This window comes from Catharus ustulatus, chromosome 15 (assembly GCF_009819885.2).
Source record: "Catharus ustulatus isolate bCatUst1 chromosome 15, bCatUst1.pri.v2, whole genome shotgun sequence".
Taxonomy (NCBI): Eukaryota; Metazoa; Chordata; class Aves; order Passeriformes; family Turdidae; genus Catharus; species Catharus ustulatus.
In genome coordinates this window covers 17,378,740-17,405,849 of record NC_046235.1, presented here as the reverse complement: position 1 = coordinate 17,405,849, position 27,110 = coordinate 17,378,740, and the positions used below count along the sequence as shown (strand labels likewise).

Genomic DNA, 27,110 nt, shown 5'->3' with positions numbered 1-27,110 from the left:
TGGGTGCATTTTGTGAAAAACATGTTTTAGTGCTTTGGTAAAATATAAAAGGTTTAATAAAGAGATAATAGGAGACACACATAAAGTAAAGGGTTAAAACAGCTGGGTGACACAGCTGCTTTGGGAACACTTTAAAAAATGTTTTACAATACATTAACTTGTTGCATATTTATTGTTTTTCATGCATAGTTTAACTAGTTTAACTTTTTTTTGAGAACTATTTAGCATGGCTACTTTTTGGATCTGCTTTTTTAGAGCATGCATGTTTTTTGGCTTGGGGTTTTAATTTTTTTTATTATTATTATTTTTTAATTTGGGTGGTGGTTTCAGCCTTTTGTAGCTGGTAAGAGTTGATAATTGTTGTGTTAGTTGTAGGGTTTTTATTACACGTTTTTGGGTTGTTATTTTAACTAAGTGGGTAGTTTAAACACACTATTTCTAGTATGTCTAACTTTTGCTATTAGGAAAAAACTTACATTAATACAGAAAAGGCTACTTTAACATTATACATACAGCATTTGTCCTAAGAGTTGTGAAAAGCCACCAATATGTCATTCACTTATAAGAGTGAGGCACTGCCTTCTCATTCCACCCCTCCCTGCCACCAGGCAGGCCTCAGGGACTGCCCAGCTGTGCCCAAACAGCTGGAATCCACCTACAGCTGTGCAGAAACACATTTGTCCACCCAAGCTTGAGGGATGGCTTCTCTGAAGTTTGCCCTCTTGTCCTGGTTTGGAGGACAGGTGTCTGCTGAGAAAGGCAGGAGCTTCTCTTTGAAATAGAGAATGTAAACCCCCTCCCTCCAAATTATTGTAATTTTGAAATCAAGGGGCTCTCAGGCAAAGATATGGGAATTAGGAATAACAGTTCTTTACTAGGGAAATTAAAATAGAAATACAGCACTACAAAGAACAAACCCCAAACCCTGACACAGTCAGAGTACAGCCTGACACCCGTCAGGCAGGGTGTTGGCAGCAGTCCCATCCCATGGTGGCTGCATCCTCCTGCAGTGACAGATGTGGCTCAGCTGGAGCAGTGCTCCTGTACAAGGTGCAGTTTCCCTCCGCAGCTCCAGTGGGGATGTGGAGAAATCCGGTTTTCCTCTGGAGTCCAGTGGAGAAAGGGGCTCCCTTAGTGTCCCAAAACCTCTGTTTTTATCTTGGTAAGAAATGTTGGGCTCTTCCCCCTGGCTGGAGCAACTCCCAATGGGATGCAGTAATTTTATCAGTGCCACAGTGGGACTCAATGGCCATGAGCAGAAAATGACTGGCTGGAGGAAGGATGGGGTGTGAAAAGATAAAGAACACTGCCCTGCCTGGTTTATAAAACATGGCCATGAACAGGAGATATCCCATGAGATAAAGAACACTGCCCTGCCTGGTTTCAATGGATGGCCCATTAGCAGAATATCTCCCACGGAGATCAGGATCACTGCCCCCATCCCCAACAGATGGTGATAGAACAGATACCTTTGATCACATCCTGTATTGGAACCCAAGACATGTCTTGTTTTAAATTGCTCAGCTCATCTGGCAGACACAAGGGAGAGGGCACAAGCTGACTTGTGTAGGTTGTGACCTCTCCTGTGTAGTTATTTCAGCAGAGTTATTTTATTTTATTTGGCTTCATGAAGCCTCAGCCTCTCAGGGCAGCAGGGGATGAATGTTTGCCCTGAAACTCTGCTCAGCCTCACCTGCACCACCCTTTTGGTGGGATTTGCTGCTGCCCCATCCCTGCTGTCCTGCAGCAGCATCCCCAAAAATGTGGGCTGAGCACAGGACCCCCAGGTCACTCCCCAACCCCTCCTTTGGGCTCCCTGACAAATCCTTGACAGATTCCTTGATAAATGAGCAAGGCCCAGCAGAGCCCCAGGCAGCTCTGCCTCTCCACAGTCATTTGTGCCCAGGGGAGGTGATCTGGTCAGCATGCAGAGCTCCACTCCCCTCATTAGACTTGGTAATTAAACACAGGAGCTGTTCTGCAGCCTGAGCTGTGACTGTCTCCAAGCCCTGCTGGTTCCTGGGTGCTCATTAGCAGGGCCCAGGAGTGATGGAATCCCTGCAGCAGGTCAGGGCTGTGAAAAATGTGGTTTATTGTTTTGGTAAAATTGAACAGGTTTAATAAAAAGATAATAGGAGATGCACATAAAGTAAAGGGTTTAAACTGTTGGGTATTTGGAAAGTTGCTAAGAGTGGAATTCCACTTTGCCAGCCCAGTGAGATCAGTGTTTCACAGTCCTTGTTACACCTGCACTGGCTCTGTCCAGGCTGCTGTGGTTTGCCTTCACCTGGGTAATGATACAACAAAAATTGAGACAGAAATTGGTTGTTTTGCAGCTCTGCTGTGAAGCAGGAGGCACAATCTTTCCCCAGATTGCAGGGCAAGGAGGCAGCAAGGTGCTGGGCAGGGTTTGGGTGGCTGGGTTCAGGGGTGCAGCCCTCAAACTCCACTTGTGTTTTGGAGCTTTTCTTCATGAGCATTACGTGGCACTGAGGGATGATCCCTGTGCAGGTGTTCATTGCAGGATGGCTCATCCAGGTGAAAAGGAGCCTCCATCATGCAGGCAGTGGCTGAGGTGACATTTTCAGTGCCATTACTGCTCCACCAGTAACCCCAGCAGGCTCCAGGGATGTCCCCAGTGGCCTGGTGTCCCCTTCAGCCAGCCCAGCCACCCTTGTGCAGCTCCCCCTGGGCTCTGGGGCTGTGCTGAGGGGGAGGAGGATGAAGAGGAGCCCTCGGGGAGGGGCAGTAAATCCCTGGCAAGCTGCCTGCACCTCCATTAACCCTCTGGGGTGGCTGGAGCAAAGTTAATAGTGTTAAAAAGAGCCACATTTAAGGAGCCGCTAAGGAGTGAGATGAGTTGTTTATGATTAAATTAAATTCATATGAAAACTAATGACCTGCCAGTGTAAGCCTTGAGTAACTTTATAATGTAATTAAAAGCCCAACGGGGCAGAGAGCTGTGGTTATGGCACGTGTTGAGCTGCTGGGAAGAAGGAGGCCATGGGTAAGTGCTGATGCAGAGAAGAGCCTGGGCACAGCTGGGGGCGCTGGGTCAGCTCCTGCTCACAGGGGTAGAATCAATCATGGGTTAGTTTGGGTTGGAAGGACCTTAAAAACCCTTCCATTATCCCAGGCTGCTCCAAGCCCCGTCCAGCCTGGCCTTGGACACCTCCAGGGATGGAAGTTCCCTGCACAACCTGTGCCAGAGCCTCACCAGGCTCACGGTAAATTCCTTCCTGATATCTAATCTTAACTTCTCTGTCTGGAGCCATTCCCCTCGTCCTGTCACTACACGCCCTTGGAAGCAAAGCCTCTCACACAGGTATGTGCCTTGTCCCGGGCGAGACAAACCTTTCCCTGCTCACTTCTGCCTCCTTTAGGGATGTGCTGTTCACAGGGGCTGCAGTGGTGGGACAAAAACCATCCACCCCGGGGTATAGAATCTCCGTGGGGATTGTCATGATGGGACAAGAACCATCCATCCCGGGTGTAGAATCCCCATGGGGATTGTCATGATGGGACAAGAACCATCCATCCCGGGGTACAGAATCCCCGTGGGGATTGTCATGATGGGACAAGAACCATCCATCCCGGGTGCAGAATGCCCAAGGGGACTGCAGTGACGGGACAAGAACCATCCACCCCGGGGTATAGAATCCCCATAGGGACTGTCATGATGGGACAAGAACCATACAAGAACCATCCATCCCGGGGTGCAAACCCCCATGGGGACTGCAGTGACAGGACAAGAACCATCCACCTCGGGGTGCAGAATTTCCACAGGGACTGCAGTGACGGGACAAAAACCATCCATCCCGAGGTGCAGACCCCCATAGGGACTGTCATGATGGGACAAGAACCATCCATCCCGGGGTGCAGACCCCCACGGGGTGATGGAGCGCTCGCACAGGTGAGGGGGACACACCGGGACCCCTCCCCGGGAGGCACCGGCGGGCGCTGCGCCCCCTGAACCATCCCGGTACCGCACCGGGGCAGCTCGGGCCGTACCGGGGGAAGCTCGGGCCGTACCGGGGAGGCTCGGGGCGCACCGGGAGAAGCTCGGGGCGCACCGGGAGAAGCTCGGAGTGCACCGGGGGACGCTCGGGCCGTACCGGGGGAAGCTCGGGGCACACCGGGAGAAGCTCGGGCCGTACCGGGGCAGGCTCCGGGCGCACCGGGAGAAGCTCGGGCGGTACCGGGGAAGCTCCGGGCGCACCGGGGGAAGCTCGGGCTGTACCGGGGCAGGCTCGGGGCGCACCGGGGGAAGCTCGGGGCGCACCGGGGGAAGCTCGGGCCGTACCGGGGAAGCTCGGGCCGGCCGCCCCTTTAAGCGGCCGGCGATGGGGCCGCCCCGCCGGCCGGGATAGGCCGGGCCGGGCCGGGGCCGCCTCCCGCCCCCGGAGCGGGCGGCGCGGGGAGGTTCGGCCGCGCCGCAGCCTCCGGTCCCGGCGGCGAGCGCCAGAGCGTCCCCGCTCCCCGAGGGGCACGGCAGCGGCGATGCCCAGGCGGAGCATCGCCGAGGTGAAGGTGCTGGACGTGCAGAAGCGGCGCATCCCCAACAAGCACTATGTGAGTGGGCGAACGGGGCGAACAAAGGCCGGGCGCTGCCGGCCCCGCTCCCGCGCCGAGCTCCGGGAAGGGAGGACGGAGGAGGAGGAGGAGAAAAGAGGGCGGCAGCGCTGCCGGGAGTGCCTCTCAGGGCTGTCCCGAGGGGGTCCCAGCGTGCCCCGTGGCAGCCTGGGGATGCTCCGGCGGTGCCCGCAGCCGGGGGTGCCCGGGGGATGCCCGGGGGATGCGGGCGGGGGATGCGCACCCCGGGCAGCGGCCGCGGGCGCGGCGCTGAAGCGTCCCCGCTTCTGCAGCTTTGGCACCGGGGCCGTGGGACCTGTTGGTCGCGGAGTCCCGGGGCAGAGGGACCACTCGGCTCCTGCTTTGTGCTCCCTGGATCGTGCTGGGTGCCTAGGAAGGATCCCTCGTGTCCCCTGCATCCTGCCCAGCCTTGCTGCGTGCTCCGCGGCATCTTCCAAACTGTTGTGGGTTTGTCTATTTTTGAAAGTGGTTTTCTTTCTTTTTTTTCCATTTTTTTCCCCTCCTTTATTTATTTATTTATTTATTTCTAAGATTTCAACTTTGGTGCGTTTCCGGGCTTGTGGGTGAGCCCTGGCAACAGCCATAAAACAAAGAGCGAAATTTCCTCCCTCCCGTTTTGCCGTAGAGCCGGGTGACCCAGTGACACACTGCTCGTGGCACATTCGGGTTGTGCAGATGTGGTGTTTGCTCTGGCTGGAGTCCCTTGCCAGCAGAGCCAAGGTTTCGGAGCTCTTGGGAGATCAAGGGCTGCTCCAGGTCCCCTCGGCTGGTTCGTGGCATTGAGCAACAATTGGAGGAAAGCTGAGGGCAGCCAGCTCCGGGAGGGGAGGGCAGAGGGGTCTCCCCTTACATCAGGGATGTGCGGCTGCCACCCACCCCCTTGTCACCCCTCCTCCCCGCTGCCTTTCCTGCAGCTATCCCAGCCCCGAGCCCGGCTCCAGATGTGCCCTTTCCGTGCCGTGCCCATCGCGGCCGTGCCGTGCCCCCGCTCCGGAGCAGCGCGTACGTGCGGAGCTCTGAGCGCTGCTGTTTGTCTTGGCGGAGCCGGCTCTCGGAGCGAGGCCGGGCTGGGATGGGCTGTGGGGGCTCCTGTTCTCCCCTTCCGCAGGAGCAGTGTCCCCCCGGCAGGAGCAGTGTCCCCTCTGCAGGATCCTTTTCCCCCCCGACAGAAGCCGTGTCCCCCCGGCAGGAGCAGTGTCCCCCTGGAAGGACCTATGTCCCCATTGCAGGGACCTGTGTCCCCATTGCAGGGATCTGTGTCCCCCTGGCAGGGATCTGTGTCCCCCCCGGCAACAGGAGCCCTGTCCCCTCCGCAGGAGCAGTGTCCCCCCGTCAGGGACCTGTGTACCCCGACAGTAGCAGTGTCCCCTCTGCAGGAGCAGTGTCCCCTCTGCAGGAGCCGTGTCCCCCTCTGCAGGAGCAGTGTCCCCCTCTGCAGAAGCCGTGTCCCCCCCCCCGGCAGGACCCGTGTCCCCACCCCGTCAGGACCCGTGTCCCCCCCTGACAGGGACCCATGTCCCCCCTCAGGAGCCGTGTCCCCCCTGCAGGACCCGTGTCCCCTCCACAGGACCCGTGTCCCCCCCAGGGACCCGCACCCCAGCGCGCCCTCCGCTCCGTGCGCCCATCGCGGGTGGAGTTGGGCACAGCGCAAATAATCCCCGGGAGGCTGCAGAAGTGGGACAGCGATGTTTTCTGAGAGCGGGGTGGCGGGGCAGAGGGTGGGGACAGCGGAGCAGGAGCTCCGGGAGCGCTGGCACAGGCGGTCGGTGACAGCTGTGCAGCTCAGCTCAGCTCCTCCGCCGATCCTCTGCCTCCAGCCTTCCCCTGGACCCGTGCTGGACCGAAATCCAGCAGCAGGAGCCAGCGTGGCTCGCTGAGCTCAGGGAGGGGCCGGCAGCTTGCAGGCAGCTGGAGTGAATGGGAGAATGGGAGTGCTCGCCTTGCTGGAGGAATCAATAGAACCAGGCAGATCCACAAAGCCAGTTAATTATATGAAACCAAACCTTTTTTTTTTTTTTTTTTTTTTTTTGTTCCCTTCCTCCTCTTGCAAAGAGAGGGAGAGGCAGCGAATCATGGCTGAATCATTTGTAGACAGTGGCTGCTGGCACAGCCTGAATCCATGTGAAACCTTTGCCCCCTGCCTTGTCCCATCACACAGATGTGCTCAGCACCCCTGTCCTGCTCTCAGATGTGCTCAGCTCCTGTCCTGCACTCAGATGTGCTCAGAACCCCTGTCCTGCACTCAGATGTGCTCTGTCCTGCACTCAGATGTGCTCAGCACTCCTGTTCTGCACTCAGATGTGCTCAGCACCCCTGGCCCTGGGGATCCTGGAGCACTCCCTGTCCCTGGGGATCCTGGAGCACTCCCTGGCCCTGGGGATCCTGGAGCACTCCTGTCCCTGGGGAGCCTGGAGCACCACGCTGCCTCTTCCTCCCGTTGCCTCTGTGGTGACCTGCCCTGCTCAGGCTCCTCTGCATCAGCCAGAGGCTTCTCTTTGCTGGACAAAGCTGTGATTGTGTTGCTCCTGATGAGGCCACAGCACAAAGTCAGGAATTCCACTTTTCCAGCCCAGTGGGATCAGTGTTTCACAGTCCTTGTTACACCTGCACTGGCTCTGTCCAGGCTGCTGTGGTTTGCTTTCACCTGGGTAATGATACAACAAAAATTGAGGCAGAAGTCGGTTGTTTTGCAGCTCTGCTGTGAAGCAGGAGGCAAAATCTTTCCCCAGATCGCAGGGCAAGGAGCCAGCAAGGTGCTGGGCAGGGTTTGGGTGGCTGGGTTCAGGGGTGCAGCCCCCAAACTCCACTTGTGTTTTGGAGCTTTTCTTCCCAGGCTTTACCTGGCACTGAGGGATGATCCCTGTGCAGGTGTTTGTTGCTGGCAGTGGCTGAGGTGACATTTTCAGTGCCATTTCCCACCCAGTCCTACATGAAGTGATCACAGGGATGCTGCCAGCGAGGGCTCCGGGGCCATCCTGCAAATCTGAGAGGGAAAAGTCCAAGAGTAAAGTTTAAAAATAATCATGGTGAGAGACAGAGCAGCAGACTGTCATTTCTCTGGTCTGGCCAAGTCTCTGAAAAATGAATGTTTGTTCAGAAAAGACCCAAAACAAAGCCATAGTTGAAATGGACTGGATTTTCCTTTAAAGGACTTGGTGCAGGACCTTTTTATAGTGTTGTGTTTGTTTTTCTCGAGTAGAAGCCCTAAAATAAAGCCTTTTCCTACTAAATCCAGATTTGGTTTTCTTTCCTTTGGGCAAGCTTCAGGAAGTTTCCTTTTGCTGCAGCTGCAGTGTGTGTGTTTTCTATGTGTTGATAGCAATGCCATTGAATCCCATCTCCATTTCTGCCTACCAACAACATTTCCATAATCATAGAGGTTCAAATACTTGTTCCAAAATTGTATCTATCCATTCAACAGCATGCTGTTTGGGTGGGTTACATTTTTGGGAAAGCTGGATTGTGTTCTCACAGCACTTCCATTCCCAGCCTCCATGGAAATGGGAAATATCCACAAAAATGGGAAATTTAAACAAAGTGTGCAGCACACATTTATTTGGCAAGCCCAGTGAACAAGGTGGCAAAACTTTAAACAAGGTGAAGTCTTCACTTGTGGCAGCTGGGTTGTGAAAGTAATTAACAGTGCGTGGTGGAATCTGCCTAATGAGATCTACAGGTATTTTAAAACAAATGTGAGGAGTACCACGTTCAGAAAAGGAAGTTGTTCTATTTTTGATGTGGAATTTGTGGTGGGCTGGTGTGGGTGTCTTCTCTGGTGAGGTGGTTTCATTCTCCTGTAGCCCAGCCCCACTGCTTCTCTGCAGTGTTTGAATGACAGAGGATTGATTGACAGCTGTCAATCTACAGTTCTTCAGTGCCTTGTATTTCTGGGGCTGAAGGTATTTCTGGGGCTGAAGGTATTTCTGAGGAAATGCCCCATGGATTTTGTCCTGTGGTCCCCTGGTTGCCCAGAGCTCGTTGGGCACAGTGTCACCTTGTACAGCTGAACAATTCCTGTGGATTTCAGAGAAGGATTCTCTTGGATTCTCCCAAGCTACTCAAAGGAAAACAGAAGTGGAAGGATTAATAACAAAAATTAACCCCTGGTGTTGTGCACAGAGCAGTGTGTGAGAAATGTGATATTTGCTAAAGGATGTTTTCAAGAGGTGTTGCCTTCCTTACACCAATTAACTTTTTCTACCCTTTGTTCTGGGATGCAGTCTATAAAAGTGTGTCTAATTTTGTAATGAAGTTCTACCTTCAGAGAGGTCTGTGTTGCTCTGTTCTTTCATCATCCCTAGCCCTATAGTGACGAATTCCCGTGGATTTTCAGTGTTATTTCTACCCTGGTGAATCATTCTGCTTGTTTGGCTTCAGGGGATGACTTGTCCCTGTGCTGCCCCCCTGGGAAGGGTGACCATGCCCTTGGAACGGTGGGAATGTCCTGTGGGCAGCCAGGGGAGGCAGGAGAGGCTGGCATGGCATGGTGTGAAATCTGTGCAGTGTCACCAAGCCAGGAGTGACAGCGAGCTGCAGCTCCACTCCTGGTGCCCTCTGAAGGTTTGAGGCTCTCTCAGCATCCTCAGTGATGTTTTTGCTGCTGGTTCCTGTGGCTGTGCCTTGTCTCATCCCATTTCCTGCCAGCTGGATGATGCTGTCCCAACGAGGCAGGGAGTTTTTAGGAATTTTTCCCTCTCCTTGCCCTGCTCCACACAGCTCACCAGTCTTTCCTCCTCACCTCTCAGCAGAGCTGGGGTTTAATGGAGCACTCTTAGCACTCAAACTCCCCTTTGTTTTCCTTGCCCAGCCACGTTTCTTAGGGCTGTTGAAAAGCTGGAATGGGGAAGGGCCAAATCCTGCCTGGCCCTTGGCTGCTCTGAGTGCTGCTCACACTGAATCCCAGCAGAGCTGCAGCTCTGGGGCCATCCCTGGCCTCTGCCTGCCCCAGCTCTGACCCTGATCCCCTCTGCCTGCCCCAGCTCTGACCCTGATCCCCTCTGCCTGCCCCAGCTCTGACCCTGATCCCCTCTGCCTGCCCCAGCTCTGACCCAGCTTTGCCCTGGGGGTGTCTCTGTGTTCCAGCCCTGAGGTGTCACAGTGGGAAATAGGAAACAGGAGAATGCAGAAGTGGGACCTTGAGCTGCCTGGGGCAGGTGCTGTGTGCCTGAGGGGTCTGAGCAGGCTCAGCTGGGGTGTCCTGCCTTTGGCACAGCCCTGCCTGTGCCCTGGCATCCCAGCAGTGCTGCCAGCCTGGGAGCAGGGTGCAGATCAAAGGGATGAGCTGGAGCTGGCTGCTCTGCACTGCTGCCTGTGTGCTCAGGCTGCTGAGGATTTCCCTGCCCTGTTTCCCAGCTCCCTGCAGCCCTGCCTTGCTGCTTCGGCCCCCTCTTTACCAGAGGGCCCAGGGCAGCATCCCTGGAGCCCTGCAGCTGCTGCTGGAAATCCTTCCCTGTGCCAGCATGAGCCTCCTCCCAGGTCCCCATCCACAAAAGGGGGCACAGGCTGTGTGTCACTGAGCTGGGGCCTGCCTGTCCCTGTCCTGCTCCCAGCTGGGGCTCAGAGCCCCCATCTCCCCTCCCCATCCACAAAAGGGGGCACAGGCTGTGTGTCACTGAGCTGGGGCCTGGCTGTCCCTGTCCTGCTCCCATCCCATGGCTCAGAGCCCCATCTCCCCTCCCTATCCACCAAGGGGGGCACAGGCTGTGTGTCACTGAGCTGGGGCCTGGCTGTCCCTGTCCTGCTCCCATCCCATGGCTCAGAGCCCCCTCTCCCCTCCCAGCCCTGCACTCCTGCAGCAGCAAGAGCTGATGGAGAGGGGCCAAGCACAGCAGCTTGGTGCCAAGAACTTTCTTTGTTTCCAGCCACCTCCCTCCTTTTTTTTTTCCCTTTTTTTTTTTTTTTTCTTTTCCTCTTACAATTTCCCACTCCCTTTTCTGTATTAAACCCACTGTGGCTTGGCTGGGTTGCTCAGCTCCTTTGGTTTCTGGGGTGGTGGTCACAGGGAGGGCGAGGCTCTCACATCTCCCCTCGTTTCAGGGTCAGGCTAGCATGGGTGAAATCAAAAGCCTGATGCTTTGACTGATGCTTTTCCTCTTTGCTGGTGAAAGATGCTTTAAATATGTGGAGTTTTCCACAGAGAGGTTCATTGTGCAAAGTCTCCCTGGACCCAAGACCACACAGGCTCCGAGGCTTTGGAAAGAGCTCTGCAGACAGCTCTGGGGGCTGTTCTGTCTGGAGCTGCTGCAGGAGCTCTGCTGGAGGCTGGGGACCTTCTCTGGTGTCCCTGCACTGCTGGGACATTGTGGAGGTGTCTCCCAGGTGCCCGTGGTGTTGCTCTCCACCCTGCCTGTGGGCTCAGGGAAGTTCTGGGGTGGTTCAGAGGCACCCAGGGAAGGCTGTGCCATGCCAGGAGAGCTGATGTTGGGATGGCTGAGCTGTTCCTGGGATGGCTGAGCTGATGTTGGGATGGCTGAGCTGTCCCTGGGATGGCTGAGCTGTCCCTGGGCTGGCTGAGCTGATGTTGGGATGGCTGAGCTGATGTTGGATGGCTGAGCTGATGTTGGGATGGCTGAGCTGATGTTGGGCTGGCTGAGCTGCCCCTGGGATGGCTGAGCTGTCCCTGGGATGGCTGAGCTGATGTTGGGATGGCTGAGCTGATGTTGGGCTGGCTGAGCTGCTGCTGGGCTGGCTGAGCTGTCCCTGGGATGGCTGAGCTGATGTTGGGATGGCTGAGCTGCCCTTGGGATGGCTGAGCTGATGGTGGGAGGGCTGAGCTGTCCCTGGGCTGGCTGAGCTGATGTTGGGATGGCTGAGCTGCCCTTGGGATGGCTGAGCTGATGGTGGGATGGCTGAGCTGTCCCTGGGCTGGCTGAGCTGATGTTGGGATGGCTGAGCTGATGTTGGGATGGCTGAGCTGATGTTGGGATGGCTGAGCTGATGTTGGGATGGCTGAGCTGATGCTGGGCTGGCTGAGCTGCCCCTAGAATAGCTGAGCTGCCCCTGGGATGGCTGAGCTGATGTTGGGATGGCTGAGCTGCCCCTGGGATGGCTGAGCTGATGTTGGGATGGCTGAGCTGCCCCTGGGCTGGCTGAGCTGTCCCTGGGATGGCTGAGCTGCCCCTGGGCTGGCTGAGCTGATGTTGGGCTGGCTGAGCTGATGTTGGGATGGCTGAGCTGATGTTGGGATGGCTGAGCTGATGTTGGGATGGCTGAGCTGATGTTGGGATGGCTGAGATGATGTTGGGATGGCTGAGCTGCCCCTGGCATGGCTGGCACAGCTCCTGGGATGGCTGCAGCTGGCACAGCTGGCACAGCTGGATGCTGCTGAGCTCGGAGGTACCTCCTTCAGCTGGGTGCCAGGCAGATCTCCCTCTCCCCCATCCCTCCCTGAGGGATTTGTGTCCCCTCCCAGCCAGCATGCCATGCAAATCTCCACGAAAAACTCTGGAAAACTCCTGCAGGAGGAGAGAAACCCAAACTGCAGCTCTGGGTTTTCCTCACCTTCACTGTGCCTTTTTTCTGCTCACAGTGAAGCAGCCCAGGCTCCCTCCCAGCCTGTCCTGCTGTGTTTATGCAAGGAGCCCAAAGTGATTCCTCTGCGAGGTCACACGGCCTCGTGTTTGAGAACGGGAAACTGGTTCTGTTATTTTGGTTTTTTTGGTTGGTTTTTTTTTTTTTTTTTCAGTATCTGTTCTTAATTTTCTTGCCTCGAGTCAGCAGTTTGAATCAGCTCCCCTCTCTGCCTGTGCTGTTGTGTGGGACTTTGGAAAGGGTAAAACTGGGGATTTGGGAATGGCTCTGGTGCCCTTTGAGCAGTGGAAGTCACCAGGAGCCACGGCTGTGTCAGCACCAGGGAATTCCAGCAGTCCCTGCACAAACCCTCCTGCTGGCTGACTGCTCCCAGGGCTTGCTGCTTCATTTCTTCAAGAGGAAAAGAAAGAAGAAAGGAAAAAAAAAAAAAAAAAGAAATCTCTGGCTGCCCTTTCCAGATTCGTGCTGGCTTCTCCTCCCCCCTGTCCCCGTGACTCCCGAGGCTCTGGATGTGTCTGAGCTGGCTCCTGAAGCCTCCCAGAGCTCTGAGCCTGCCCAGGAGGGATGTCCTGGATCTGCCTCTGCCTCTGTCCTGTCACGAGTGCTCCCCTGGGCTGTGCAGCTCCTCTGACAGCTCTGCTTCCCTTGGCCAGGTGCTGTTTGCATTTCTTGCAGCAAACTGTCATTTTTGTGACAGCTCCAAAGGTTTCCAGCCCCATTTTCCAGTGCCTGTTCTCCCTCTGATGGGGGTGCTGGGGAGGGGACAGCAGTGACAGATGCTGGTGCTGATGGAGGGGACCAAGCTCATGGTCCATGGAAGGCTGCAAGATCCCCTGGGCTTTTTTCCATATTTTATTTCCATATTTTATTTCCATTTAGGGCATTTAATATGGCCAAAGAGAAGCTTGGGCAGTGCTTGGTGGTCCTGATGTCACACTGCTCAACTGGCAGCTTTGAAGTGCTTGGTTTGGGGGTTTGGGACCATTTCCTTGTGCAGGGATCCCAATTCCAGTGGAGTTTGTTGTACTCAGCCTTTTAAGTTTGCATTTTCTGTGAAGGATCTGCTCCATTTCTGTCCTCCAAGGGATGGGAGCATGGAGAGGCTTTGGTGAGAAATGCTCTCTGACCTGGCATTAAACAAAATCCAAAGTTATCCCTGTGGTTTTTGTGACTCTCAGGGTGGGAGGAGGGCAGGGTGTCCTTTCCAGAGGGATTCACCATTCCTGGTGTCCTTTCCAGAGGGATTCACCATTCCTGGCCTTCCCCAGCTCAGCCCTTCCCTTCCCTGCTGCAGACCCCACAGCTGCCTGGGAAGGGCTGCAGATATTTGGATTTTTGGGATTTGGGCAGCTCAGCTGTTGGTTTTGGCCAGGGTCCAGCCCAAGGCAGCCCTCCCTGAGCTCCCCCATCCCTCAGGAATCCCTGGAGCAGGATCCAAGTGCCAGCTCCCATCCCTGTGGGTGCAAAACTCTGAGCTGTGCCAGGGGCAGCCCTGGGGGATCCCCTTGGAAAAGCCCTGCAGGAGAAACAGAGCTGGAGAAACAGAGCTGGAGAAACCAGAGTATACAAATCAGAGCTGGAGAAATCAGAGCTGGAAAAATCAGAGTATAGAAATTACCAGAGCTGGAGAAATCAGAGTATAGAAACCAGAGCTGGAGAAATCAGAGCTGGAGAAATCAGAGTAAAAAAAAACAGAGCTGGAGAAATCAGAGTATAGAAACCAGAGCTGGAGAAGCCAGAGCTGGAGAAATCAGAGTAAAAAAAAAAAACAAAAACAGAGAGCTGGAGAAATCAGATTATAGAAATAAGAGCTGGAGAAATCAGAGTATGAAAACCAGAGCTGGAGAAACCAGAGCTGGAGAAACCAGAGTATAGAAACCAGAGCTGGAGAAACTAGAATGGAGAAACCAGAGCTGGAGAAATCAGAGTAAAAAAAAACAGATCTGGAGAAATCAGAGCTGGAGCAATCAGAGTATAGAAATCAGAGTATAGAAATCACAGTATAGAAATCAGGTAATAGAAATCAGAGCTGGAGAAGACCCATGGAATTTTTGCTTCCCCATATCTTCACCCACACGTGGGCTGAGATAAAATCCTCTTCTCACAGGCTGTTGGGGCAGCTGATGGGGTGGCACCTGTGGGACAAAATTTGGCTTATTTGGGTTGTTGTTTTATGATGGCTGCTCCTGGCAGGGCAGGGTGCAGTGCCAGGCCAGGAAGGGGAACTTCAGACCCAGTGAAATGGTTTTAAAGCTCTCTTGATCGCTGAAAGTGTCTCCCTAAAGCACTGAGGAAGGGATTTATGGTGTGGGGGAGCTTGGTGCCTCATTCCAGCCCTCTGGAAATGCTCTGTGGGTGGCTGAGTGCACTGTTCAAAGATTTCCAAACCTGCACTTGTTGTGTGAGCACCAGAGTTGTGTTTTCTGCTGGGTTTTTTATTATTTATTTATTTCTAGGACAGCAGGGACTGGATTTGGTGCTGGGAGAGACCAAGCTGTGATGGTTCTGACCCTTGGTGGCATGGGGCTGTTGGAATAACCACAAGGAAAGAGGAAATTTCCTTTCCCAGGTTTTATAGATACCCAGTTCCTTGGCTTTCCATCCTCTCTGCTTCCCCATAGCAGGTTGAGGAGACACCCCTGGAGACCTTGCTGCTCTTGGAAAGGGATGTGCAAGAAACTCATCTGCTGCCCCCTGGGAGATCTGCATTTCAGCAAAACAGCTCTGAGCTCATCCCTGAGCAGAGCAGAGGGCTCAGGGAAGCCTGGTGTGCCCTCAAACCTCGTGCCTTTATTACCCTGACGAGCTCAGAATTATTTTGGCTGGAGTAAATCCACGTCCTGATTAAAATCCCAGTCTAATAAGCTGTTGACTCCAAATAAAGGCAGGGTAGGAATAAACAATGAGCAGGAGTTGGCTCCTCGTGCTGCCCCAGCGCAGGGCTGTGCCCAGGCAGGCAGCCAGCTGTGATATAACCCCGAGCAGTGCCGGGGGCTGCGAGGAAAACTCACATTTCAGCGGAGCCTCCAGCCCTCATGAGCTCATGCTGGCCCAGCAGCGAGTCCTGGGGACAGGGTGAAGGAGTTTGAACACCAGGTTAACCCTTGGTTTGCTGGAGGGGTGCTGCCTCCCTTGGGGCACACATTGCTCCTTGCAGGCTGGCACAGCTGGAGCAGATGTTGGCCTGGAGAATCCAGCTGTGCCTTGTGTTAATACAGGGAAAATGCAGATTGTTCTTCTCAAAATAAGAGTTTGTGAATGAGAGCAGAGCAGGGGATGGCTGCAGACTGAGAGAGCAGCTTTGGATGGGATTTTGGGAGAAGCTGTGGCTGCCCCAGGAGGTTCCAGGGGTGTTTGATCACCTTGGGACACTGAAGGTGTCCCTGCCCTGGGAGGGGGTGGCACTGGGTCTTTAAGGTCCCCTCCAACACAAGTTCAACAAAAGTGGATCTGGAATTACTGGTTTGAATGAAGGAAAGTTATTTTAGCCATGAGAACTTGATCCCTCTTGCTGTCTCGTTTTCTGTCTGAATTTGGAAGTTTGTCACCCCTCAGGAGTGTCCTCACCTGGTGGCTCAGGCTGTGTCACCCCCCTGAGCAGCAGGGTGGGATCAGGGAGATTTCCAGGATTTGAGTAGGTTTGATAAACTCAAATAACTGAGTGTTGTTCTATCTTGGTGTTTGAGTTTGGACACTGGTTTAGGATGCTGTTCACATTCCAGAATCTGGAAAAATGAGCATCTCAGTGGGAAAAACCTTGTGAAACTCCTGAGGGATTCTGTTCTAAATACCAAAAGCCTTTTAGGAGCCTTCATGCTCGATTTTGCTAGCAGAAATTCTGTCAGGTTCCTTCACCTGGACCTTTATTCTTCAAGGAATTGATACTTGAATTTCTGGTGGAAATAAGAATTTGAGTTGGGAGAAAATAAACAAATACCGTTAGTTCTGCTCTGTTTCATTTGGGTGTTACACTGGCACCCCATCAAGGGTTATCTCTGCTTTCTGTGAAAAACAAGGGAGGACATCACATCAGTAATTGCCTCATTCTGTGATTTGCTTGTCCCTCACAGAACTAATGATGGAATGGGCTGGGCTCGGTGTTTTGTTGTTATTCATCATCACTTAAAGCCTGCTCTGGGGTCTGTGAATAGCCTGCAATGACTGGGGTTGGTTTTGTGGCATTTTAAGGATCAGGAGGCTGATTGTAAGAAACCCAAAGAGGTGAAGTTCCAGACCCTGAGCTGTTGCAGTTCCAGGGCCAGGCTGGTGCTTGGATCTCAACACCCAGCTTGGTGCTGCAGCTGTAAATGGGTTGGCCAAGGTTTAGTTATTAACTCCTGTGTCTGGAGGGGTTTGTGCTGTGTTTTTACACAGAAATGTCACTTCACATTCAGTGTGTGCCCCTCACAGAGCTCAGTTCACCACAATCAACATTTGGGCTCAATAATTCAGGCTCAATGTGCTGTGGTGACGCTGAAGTGTTCCCCTGCTTGTCACCTGCACTGGCAGCTTCTGGGGTTGAGGTGGGGATTTTTTGGGTTTTCCTCCTCTGATTGCTGCCTCTGTTCCCTCCAGGTTTACATCATCAAGGTCACCTGGTCCAATGGAGCCACAGAGGTCATTTACCGGCGCTACAGCAAGTTCTTCGACCTGCAGGTGGGGAACCTGCAGCTCTGCCCTGGCCTGGGAGGGTGAAAGGCTGAGCTGCTTTATCTGGGCTCTGCTGCTTTATCTGGGCTCTGCTGCTTTATCTGGGCTCTGCTGCTTTATCTGTGCAACTGCTGGGGGTTCTCTTGAGGGGGGTTGGTTTGCTTTGGGGGAGGATTTTGTTGGAGTTAAGTCCAAATTCCATTGCTGTGGCTTTCCCAGCTGCTGTCACAGCAAACCAGGGCTGCCACTGGAAAACATCTGATTTGGGAAGTGCCCACTGCCCAGAGGGCAGCAGCTGCTTTGGTGCCTGGAGGAACCAACAGGAATGGTGGAGAGGAAATTTTTACAAAAGCATGAAGTGACAGTGGTGCCTTGGGTTTTAGCTTTTGTATACAGAACATCTGAGAGAGTGGGTTGAGATCAGGTATCAGGAAAGAATTCCTCTCTGTGAGAGCCTGGCACTCATCCCTCTGTGCCCAGAGAAGCTGTGGCTGCTCCTGGATCCCTGGAAGTGTCCAAGAAGAGGTTGGATGGAGATTTGGTGTGGCAGAAGATGTCCTTGCCCATGGCAGGGTGTTGGAACTAAATGATCTGTACTAAATGATCTGTAGGGTCCCTTCCAACCCAGGCCATTCCATCATTCTGATTTAATTCTCTGCTGGTGCAGGAAGGAGCCAGAGGAAAATGGAAGTGGGAGGGAGGAGGCTGGAAAGGCGATTGGGACAGGCTGGGCTGCAGAAAAGCCAAACCCTGCTCTGGGTGAGCAGGCAAAGGGTGTTTTTACTCCTCCTTGGTGGAGATGAGCCAAGGGGTCTGGCTGGGCTTTGTGAGCCAAAACACAAACTGAGCTGCTGGAGCAGAAAAGGAGAAAAGAAAATGCACAAAGGGATCTGCCAGAGGGGCCCTGGAATGCCCTGCCTGGGCTGTTTGTGGCACCCTCTGCCCCAGAACCCTCCCAGTGGGGCTGTGTCCAGAGGGGAAGGACAGAGCCTGGTGTGATGCAGACACAAACACAGCTGGAATTGCAGCCTGCCCAGCAGAGGCAGCCCTGGGAGTGCAGATGGATTTCCCAGCTCCTGCAGAGTCTGGGATGGGGGCAGAGCTGCTCCCAGCAGGACAGCAGAGCTGGGGCTGTGACCAGGCTGAGGTGACAGCTTTGGTGGCCCTGCCTGTGCTGTCACAGCCCCAGGGAGGGTGGCCCAGGCAGTGCAGGGGTTAAAGCTGTGAGCAGCTGCTTGTGTAACCAAGGAAATATGAAAGTAAATAAACAAGGACCAGCTGTTGGGCAGCAGCCAGGGCTGGAAGGAAATGGAACTCGTGCTTCCTTCTCTGCACCATCTCATCTTCATGGTGCTCCAAGGTGGTGGCCAAGCTCTCTGTCCCCTCTGCTGCAGGGGGGCACAGCTTTGGGGCTGGTTTGGGTGGGTTTGGGTGCATCCAGCTGTGCTGTTTGCCTGGGTTGGGGAAGGAATGTGAGGAATTGTGGCTGTTCTCCCTCCCCTCCATCCTGGCTGGAGCTGTGCATGCTCCTGAGGTGGGAAACCTCATCACAGGAGCCAGGCACTCTGCAAAACACCTTTAGAAGCAGAGATAATTTATAAATACACAAAGATAGATATCATGGTGGAGGTGGGAAAGTTTAAAGCAAACATCTCCCCCCTTCCCTGTTCCCTGCAGCTTTTTCTTTAAAAAAAAAAAAAAAAAAGAGAAAAAACTTGTAACAACCACTCCTTTTTGGCTCTGCTGAAAGAATGAAAGGAGCTGCGGTTTTTCCCTTCCTTCCCCCTTATCACACTTGCTTCCTGGTGTCCTTATTTTAAACTTGTGCTGCAGGACAGTGGAAATTGGATTGAGAGGCAAGGAGTGAAACAGATCCTCTGAGCACAGTGGAAAAATCTGCTCTAGGTAGGCTGGGTAGCACTGACTGTTGCCATTGCTGGAGGCCTTTCTTGTGTGACTCTTGGATGATTCTGTGCCAATTTTAGCTCTTCAGGCAGAAATTTTCCATGCTGGAAATTATTCATGCCTCTGGTTATTTAAAAAAAAAGAAATTCCACACAGCCCCCCACAAAATAAGTGCAGGACTGAAACGGTTCAGCTGCTTCTACAAACAGCAAGAGGGGAAAATATTTTCCCTAAGTCCAGTTCTGGTGATCTCTTTGATGTGCTGGAGGGAGAATTGGAAATTTGAGTTGCAGGTGATGTCTGTGTCAAGAATCTGTCTGTCATGTTATCCAGGGAAAATCCATCCAGGGTTATCCATCCTCAGACCTTGAGCAATCCCAGGACATGCATGTTTGGGTCAGAGATTTGTTCATTTAATATCAATGTTCCCAGTGGCTCTGGCTGCACTTTCCATGCTCCTGTCAGAGGCTGAGCAGGGTTTGTTTTTTCAAACATTGAGTGAAGGTTGGTGCTCCCTCCTTGGCTGTCAGGGGCTGTGGAAGCTTCTGGATCCAAGTGGGAGAGAGGAGCTTGGTGGGGCTGAGGAGTTCCCTGTGAGTGGCTGGGGAGTTCCTCCTGATATTCCCAGTGGGGCCACAGCTGAATCATTTGTCACCTTCCATTGTGGATAAACAATTATTTCAGGAGCAGGGCCAAGGAAAACACGAGCAGGAGAAGTGCTGAGAGCAGAGCCAGGGGGCAAAGTGTCCTCCCCTCCCCTCCCCAGGCAGGAGGGACACAAACACAAACTGAACCAGCAGTGGAGTCTGCTGGAGGCTCCACAGAAGTGAATCCTGAATCCTTGAGGTTGGGATAGAGCTCCAGGATCAGCTCAAGCTGTGCCCCTCATTGTCCCCAGCCCAGAGCACTCAGTGCCACCTCCAGCAATTCCTTGGATGCTCCAGGACCTCCCTGGGCACTTCCACCCTTCCCATGCAGAAATTCCTTTGCCTTGCACACCTCAGAGCAGCTGCATTCCCCCTGCTGGAGTGAGGAATGGCAAAAGCCACCTTGCTGGTCACAGTGCTGCCACAGGTCACAGCCAGTGCCTGGGTCCTGTGACCTTGCAGAGCTCTTCCCTCTCCTGTCCTTGCTGCCCAAGCCTGGCCCTGCCCTGCAGAATTCCAGGTTTGCAGCTCAAGGCTGCAGCAGCCTTCCCAAGCACCACTCTGCTTTTCTCTTCTCCTCTTTCTGCCTCTTTCCCTTCCTTGTGCCACCCAGGGGCCATGCAGTGTCACACAGGAGCTCAGTGTCACCTCCCTGAGCTCAGTGTCACCTCTCTGAGCTCAGCACCAGGCACTGGCTGCTCCCTCAGGGGTGGCTCTGATCCCTTGGGAAGTGCTCAGGTCCTGCCTGGGCTCACCATTCCAGGATGAGTTTAAGCCAAGCTCAGGTCCTGCCCAGGCTCACCATTCCAGGTGCTGAGATCAGGATGAGTTTAAGCCAAGCTCAGGTCTTGTTCTGGGCTCACCATTCCAGGTGTGAGATCAGGATGAGTTTAAACCAAGCTCAGGTCCTGCCCAGGCTCACCATTCCAGGATGAGTTTAAGCCAAGCTCAGGTCTTGTTCTGGGGTCACCATTCCAGGATGAGTTTAATCCAAGCTCAGGTCCTGTTCTGGGCTCACCATTCCAGGATGAGTGTAAGCCAAGCTCAGGTCCTTCTCTGGGCTCACCATTCCAGGATGAGTTTAAGCCAAGCTCAGGTCCTGTTCTGGGCTCACCATTCCAGGATGAGTTTAAACCAAGGATCAGCTGCCCCTGGTGTCCTTTGCAGGAGCTCAGGGAGCTGGGCAGGGCTCAGGAGGGGATTTGTCCTGCAGAGCCTCTGCCTCTCCTCTGGGATCTCCTCTCCTCCTCTGGGATCTCCTCTCCTGCTCTGGGATCATCTCCTGTCCCATGGCAATTACATGAGGGCAGCTTTATAGGAATGAAGGAAGAGAAAATTGTCATTCTGGAGTTTGAAACCTGGGGAAACTGTGGGATTTGTAGTAAATTTGTAACTCCATAGAAACTAAATAACTGAAAGGTATGTAGTAAATTTGTAACCGTACAGAACCTGGAGTAACTGTAGGATTTGTAGTAAATTTGTAACTCTACAGAGCCTGAGTAACTGTAGGATTTGATATAAATTTGTAACCCTACAGAACCTGCTAAATGTGGGATTTGTAGTAAATTTGTAACCCTACAGAACCTGCTAAATGTGGGATTTGTAGTAAATTTGTAACTCCACAGAACCTGGGGTAACTGTAGGATTTTATGTAAATTTGTAACTCCAAATACTAAACTCAGCTCTGCATAAATCCCTTGGCTGGAGGAATAATTTCCCTCAAATAGAACTGAGGCTCTTTTACAACACTCACTATTCCAGCTGTGAGCTGCTCATATTCCAGCTGTGAGCTGCTGGGAGCAGATGGATGCTGCTCCTAAAAACTCCAGGGAATGGGATTGGTGCTTGCAGGGTACCCAGGGCAGAATGGGGCTGGCAGAGATGCTGGCATGGAAGGGGTGATCAGGCCTGGGAGTGGTTTCTGTGGTGGGCAGAGAGAGGATCAGGCTCTGATCCTGCCTGGGAGGTGCTTCCAGCCCTGCCAGAAGTGGAGAAGCTGTGCAGTGCCTGAGGGCTCCCCTGCATCTCCTGGGATGCTCCTTCCAAGGATCCTTTGGAAAGCACTGGCTGCAAGGAGTGGCACTGCTGGTTAGAGAGCAGATTCTGGGCTCTTGTGGTTTCGTGTGGAAACCCCCAAAAAGAGACATTTTTTCCTCCCTTTGTCATTCTGAGCTCATCAGGCACAGCTGGCAGTCACTTCAGGGCTTTGTGTGACTGAACCACTGTTGTCTTGCTGCACTCCCAGAACATCCCAAACCCAACCCTTTCCCACCTTTCCTGCTCTTGCTGCCCCCTGTGCTGTCCCCATGGAGCCTCACTCCATGTCCTCAGCATCCTCTGCCTTCTGGCTGCAGCCACCTTCTCACTATCCCAGAATTATTGAGCTTTCAAAAAAATCTGAGTCCCAGCTGTGCCCAATCCCCACCTTGTCCCCAGTGCCACCCTCAGGGATGGGGATCCAACCCTCCCTGGGCAGTTCCAATCCCTGAGCACCTTTCCATGCAGAAATTCCTGCTGTGCCCACCCTGAGCCTCGAGGCCATTCCCTCTCCTGTTCCCTGGGAGCACAGCCTGACCCCCCCTGGTGTTTCAGGGGTGTCCCTGTTTGGGACAGGGATATTTCCCCAAGGTTTTTCCCCTTGCAGTTAAAACCTTTCCTTCATTCCTTGCTGCAGCACAGGGTGATGTTCTGTGGCTGCTTCTCTGCACAGAGCTTTCATTTTGAGGCCAGGGCTGGAGCACAAATGTGAACTGAGGATCTGAAGCAATGTTAAAATTGGCTCTGGCTCTCCCTCCCATTCCTGTCTGTCTGTGCACCCAGTGTGTTTCCCAGTTCTCTTGTTTTTCCATATGTTTAACAACTCCTTCAGGTTCTGTGCTGGAAACTCTCAGCTTTGACCCACCTGGAGCTGTGTCATCTTGGAGAGAGTCCTGCAGCCCTGGGGCCAACAGCTTTGTGTGGAGCACCGAAAAATAAATAGTCTGTTGAAGTGGTGCCTACTTCCATGAGAAAATTGGCAGCAGGCAGTGGTCTGTGCCTGCCATGTCCATGTGGAACAGAGCCTGGCCCTTCTGGAGGGGGTTCCTCACCTGGACTGAGCACAGGCTGCAGGCAGGGAGAGGGGAAAGTCTGTGTCTCAGGGACTCAGAGAGCTTTTAAATAATCCACCAAGTTTAATGGGCTCTGAAGACTGGAGCTGGCACACAAAGAGGAATTGTTCTCATCAGCTTGTTTCAGGCTTGAAAAATTAAAATGAGCCTCTTGCTTCCATTACTGTGAGCTCAGAGCTCGCCTTCCTCTGTCTCCTTCCCTTCCTCCTCCACTTTTTTCTCCTCCATGATTTAACCCAGGCTCCTGGCAGGAGTTTTCTGAGGTGAAGTGAGTGTTATCTTAATCCTCTTGATGTGGAGAGCAGAGAGCAGCCGTGCTGAGCACGGTGCCCCCAGCAGCACAGGGCTCCTGCAGGTGGCAATGCCAGCCTGGATCCCCCCTCTCCTGCATCCTGAGCGGCCTCTTTGATGGCCAAGCCCTGAGGCAGCTGAGCCAGGCTGTGGCTGCAGGAGCTGCATGGTTTTGTGTGGCCAGGGATGGTAAACAGGGCTCTCTCAGTAGTTCTTTCGTAACAGGAATCTTATTTCAACACTTTGGGGATTTATTTTAATTTTTTTTTTTCTCTCCAGGGTTTATGGAGTTCAGCAGAATTCTGAGCAGTTGTGTACGCAATGAGCTTCGTGGTTTCACCCTCCCACAAAAAGAAATCAGCAGGGTCTCGCTCTCAGGCAGTTGGATCAGGAAAGGCAGGCCCTGCGTGACTGAGGACAGGGAAAAAGCCACAGCTTCCTCCAGCCAGGCTCCTGCTGCACAGCCCCAAAAACTGCTCTGTGCTCTGTGCTGCACCCAGAGCCACGAGGCAAACAGTGCAGGAACAGTGAATTCCCATCCTGCAACTCAGGAGGAGCAGAAACACGAAATTTCCATTAACTAGGGGCTCCTTCTGTTTGCAGAAGGAAAATCCAGTCTTTTTCCAGCAGTGCACCAAAGATCTTCATCCCTCTGCTCCTCTCTCCCCACAAAAATAACACGCACAGTCCCATGCACTTCAGCCCAGTTAAAAGTTGGCTCCTTCGTGTTTTCCCTCTCCAAATGTCTCCCATTTATAGGTTGGGAACTGCAATTCATGGTTTATTCCAGACTGGGAACAGCAATTAATGGTTTATTCCAGACTGGGAACAGCTCTCCATGATTTATTCCAGACTGGGAACAGCAATTCATGGTTCTTGGTTTAGTCCAGGCTGGGAACAGCAATTCATGGTTCTTGGTTTATTCCAGACTGGGAACAGCAATTCATGGTTTATTCCAGACTGGGAACAGCTCTCCATGATTTATTCCAGACTGGGAACAGCAATTCATGGTTCTTGGCTTATTCCAGACTGGGAACAGCTCTCCATGGTTTATTCCAGACTGGGAACAGCTCTCCATGGTTTATTCCAGACTGGGAACAGCACTCCATGGCTTATTCCAGGTTGGGAACAGCAATTCTTGTTTTTTTCCAAGCTGTGAATAACAGTCCATGGCTCCTGGTTTATTCCAGGGTGAGAACAGCAATTCATGGTTCTTGGTTTATGCCAACCTGGGAGCAGCACTCCATGGTTGTTGGTTTATTCCAAGTAGGGAACAGTAATTCTTGCTTTATTCCAACTTGGAGACAGCACTTTGTGGCTCTTGGTTTGTTCCAGGTTGGGAGCAGCACTCTGTGGTTTATTCCAGGTTAGGAACAGCTCTCCATGGTTTGTTCCAGGTTAGGAACAGCACTCTGTGGTTTATTCCAGGTTGGGAGCAGCACTCCATGGTGTGTTCCAGGTTGGGAGCAGCTCTCCATGGTTTATTCCAGACTGGGAGCAGCACTCCATGGTTTATTCCAGGTTAGGAACAGCACTCTGTGGTTTATTCCAGTTTAAGAACAGCACTCCATGGTTTGTTCCAGGTTGGGAGCAGCACTCTGTGGTTTATTCCAGTTTAAGAACAGCACTCCATGGCTCCTGGTTTGTTCCAAGCTCCTCTCCCTCTCCTTTGGCTCTGAGTTTGCCTCTCTGTTGTGAGTCCATCTCTGCCAATTCCCTGGGGATGGTTCCTTGTTCCCAGCTGCACCAAGGCAGGGCAGGGCTGGCTCCTGAGCTGTTCCAGTCCATTCATCCCTCCTGGCAGCCCTGGGCTCGTTCCCTTGGAAAGTTGGCAGAGCAGTGCAGGAGACAGCACATCCCAGGGGAAGGAAACAGGGCAGGGGCTGAGCTGAGTGAAACCAGGAGCCAAGGAGATGGGAGGGATGAAATTTCTGTCCCTTGGGGATGGAGCTGAGGTGCTGAAAATCCAGTGTGAGATGTGGATAATGCAATGGTTAAAGCTTTTCTGTTTCCCTGAGCTAGGGGTGAGCTGATGCCCTTCCACTCCCCAGCTACTTATGATTGTAAAACCTCTGGAATTCAGCTCCTCCTTCCTGCCAGGCCCTGTCCTGTCCCCTGCCCTGGGGTCTGTCCCTGGGGAGCTGCCTGCCTGTGCCCTGGGGGTTTTGGGGGGGTTTTGTGAGTCTGGGCTGACGTGAGACCCGTGTGCTTTTAATCAATCTAACACAGCCACTTTGCTGGTGGAAAGACCTGCAATTTATATCATGTGGCAGCAGCCCTGGATCCAAAATGAACCAGTTTCAAGCTGATTGATGCTGCCTGGGGAGAAGCTGAGGACTGAGAGCAGTAAATCAGTGTGAAGGAGTGCTGTGTCTCACAGTGAGGGATTTTTAGTGCAATGGCCAGCACTGTTTCTATTGTTAAATCCTCCTGGAACAGCACAGCCTGCTCTGAGCCCCCACCCTGGCAGCCAGGCAGGAGATTTGTGCACTTGGATGGGGACTGGGAGACACAAACAAGAGCTGGGCTCGTCCTGCCTTGCAGGGGAAGGTGATGAAGCTGAAGGAGTTTCCACATTCCTGATTCCCCCTCCTTCCCCATCCCTTCCAGGGGGTGACACCAGGCTGCTGTAAATCCCTGCCCTGTGATTTTACTGAGGGATTCCTGGCAGTTTGAGGTCTGAGAACCTCTGCAGGGATCTCCTGTGGGGTCTGGGCACAGGGGAACAATTGAACCTCTTGTTTTGCTTCTTCCAAGAAGTGCTGCTCCTCTTTCCTTACTCCCCTTGCATGTTATTCCCATTATCCAGCACTGAGGTTTGTCTGTGTCCTCATTCAGACTTTTCCTGGGTGTGAGGGAGGCTGGATCCCCCAGCTGGATTAGGGGAGAGCTCAGGGTCTGCCCTTCCCCTGTGGGAAAGAGAGAGGAACTTTTAGCCAGAAAAATCAGAGGGGAAATGTGAGTGGGTGGATGCTGCAGGGCTCTGTGGTGCCACTCCAGGGTTTTTTTTTCCTTCTCCACACCCTGCTGTGGTGATTCCCACGCTCTGGTCTTTTCTGGGATTGCAAAGTGAGTGATAACCTACATCAAAAATGGGTTTTGGTGGCCTGGGGACCTTCCCTGCCCCAGCTGCAGCTCCCTGAGCCTTTGTGCCCTGTTTGAGGCGCTGGCAGGAGGGGTGAGGCCCTGAGCAGTGAGTTAGAAACGAGGTTTGTGGCTGTCTTCACCTGGCAGCGTGGAAATCAGATCTTGGAGGTGTAATTAAGGGAGGTGAATTGATTGTTTTAATAGTGCCTTTGACTGAACACTGAGGGTTTCACTTGATGCCATTTTTCACCACGGTAAATCAGCCAAACCAGGTGCTTTTCAATTCACAAGGTGCTGTTGTGCAATTTGTGGAGAATTCCCTGTGCTCCCATTTTCCTCTGATCCTTTGCCATCACCCATGGGCTGGCACTTGGCATTTCTGGAGAGGAGGAAAATGTGGTGCTGTGGCAGATTTTGAGGAATACCTCCCTCAGCGAGGAGTTTGGGTGGCAAAAAGAGGATTTGAGTCCCTTCTGGGACCCCAAAGTGGCAGAAAAGCAGTTTGGAATTCCTGGAGAGGCAGGAAGGAGGAGGAGGAGGTGGTGAGATCTTTGTGCTGAAGGCTCAATTCAGGTGCTTCAGCTCTCCTGTGCAATTCACTCTCACCTGAGCACTGCAGAGCATCCTTGGTCTGAGGTGCTCAGCCTTGCACAGTGCAGCTGCCAGATTGATTGGGGGGTTTTTTTTTTAGGGAATGATATTGCTAGAAAATGGAGGAAATAATTTTTTAGAAAATTAAATAATTTAATAAATTTAAAAAATAATTTAAAACAGTTTGGGACAGTGCTGAACCCAGTTTGGGACACTGGTGAGCCCAGTTTGCTTCCCTGGCTGCTCTCTGTGCCTTCCCCCTGCCCTGTGCTGCTCTCACAAACACTCTTGTGACTCTGCCAGACTGGGGAGCCTTTTATTGAACTCCTTTTTTTTTTGTTTTTGCCCTTTTCCCATCGAGTGGTGTCCAAAGCTGGCTCCTGTGCTCTGCAGAACAATCCCTGTGTGCTGCAGGGAGGGATTAGGGCAGCAATGTGGTTCAGGCTGAGCCTCTGCCAAGCAAGCAGAGCAAATCCCGGAATCCCAGGGTGGGAGGGACCTCAGAGGGTCACTGGTGTCACCTCCCTGCTCCAGCAGGGCCACCCAGGGCTCAGGGCACTGCAGGGTGTGCTGCCTGGTGTGGGATATCCAGGGGAGGAGGCTCCATCCCCTCTGTGCTCAGGGCTGGGCACTCACCTGGAATTTCCTCCCTGTGTTCCTGAGCATCACCTCCTGCCCATTTCTTTTATCTCATGCAACAAATCCT

At 53.1% G+C, this 27,110-nt stretch overlaps 1 protein-coding gene across 2 annotated transcripts in view; it reads left to right on the top strand.

Moving 5' to 3' along the window:
• The first annotated feature begins 4,444 nt into the window (after positions 1–4,444).
• The window catches only part of SH3PXD2B (SH3 and PX domains 2B), a 69,188-nt gene continuing 46,522 nt past the window's right edge, over positions 4,445–27,110 (top strand). For both annotated transcript variants that reach the window (XM_033073393.1, XM_033073392.1), the window contains exons 1-2: positions 4,445–4,572; positions 16,699–16,779. In XM_033073393.1, the coding sequence (XP_032929284.1) occupies positions 4,501–4,572; positions 16,699–16,779 (153 nt within the window). In that variant the 5' untranslated portion in view covers positions 4,445–4,500. The remainder of the gene's footprint in view (positions 4,573–16,698; positions 16,780–27,110) is intronic.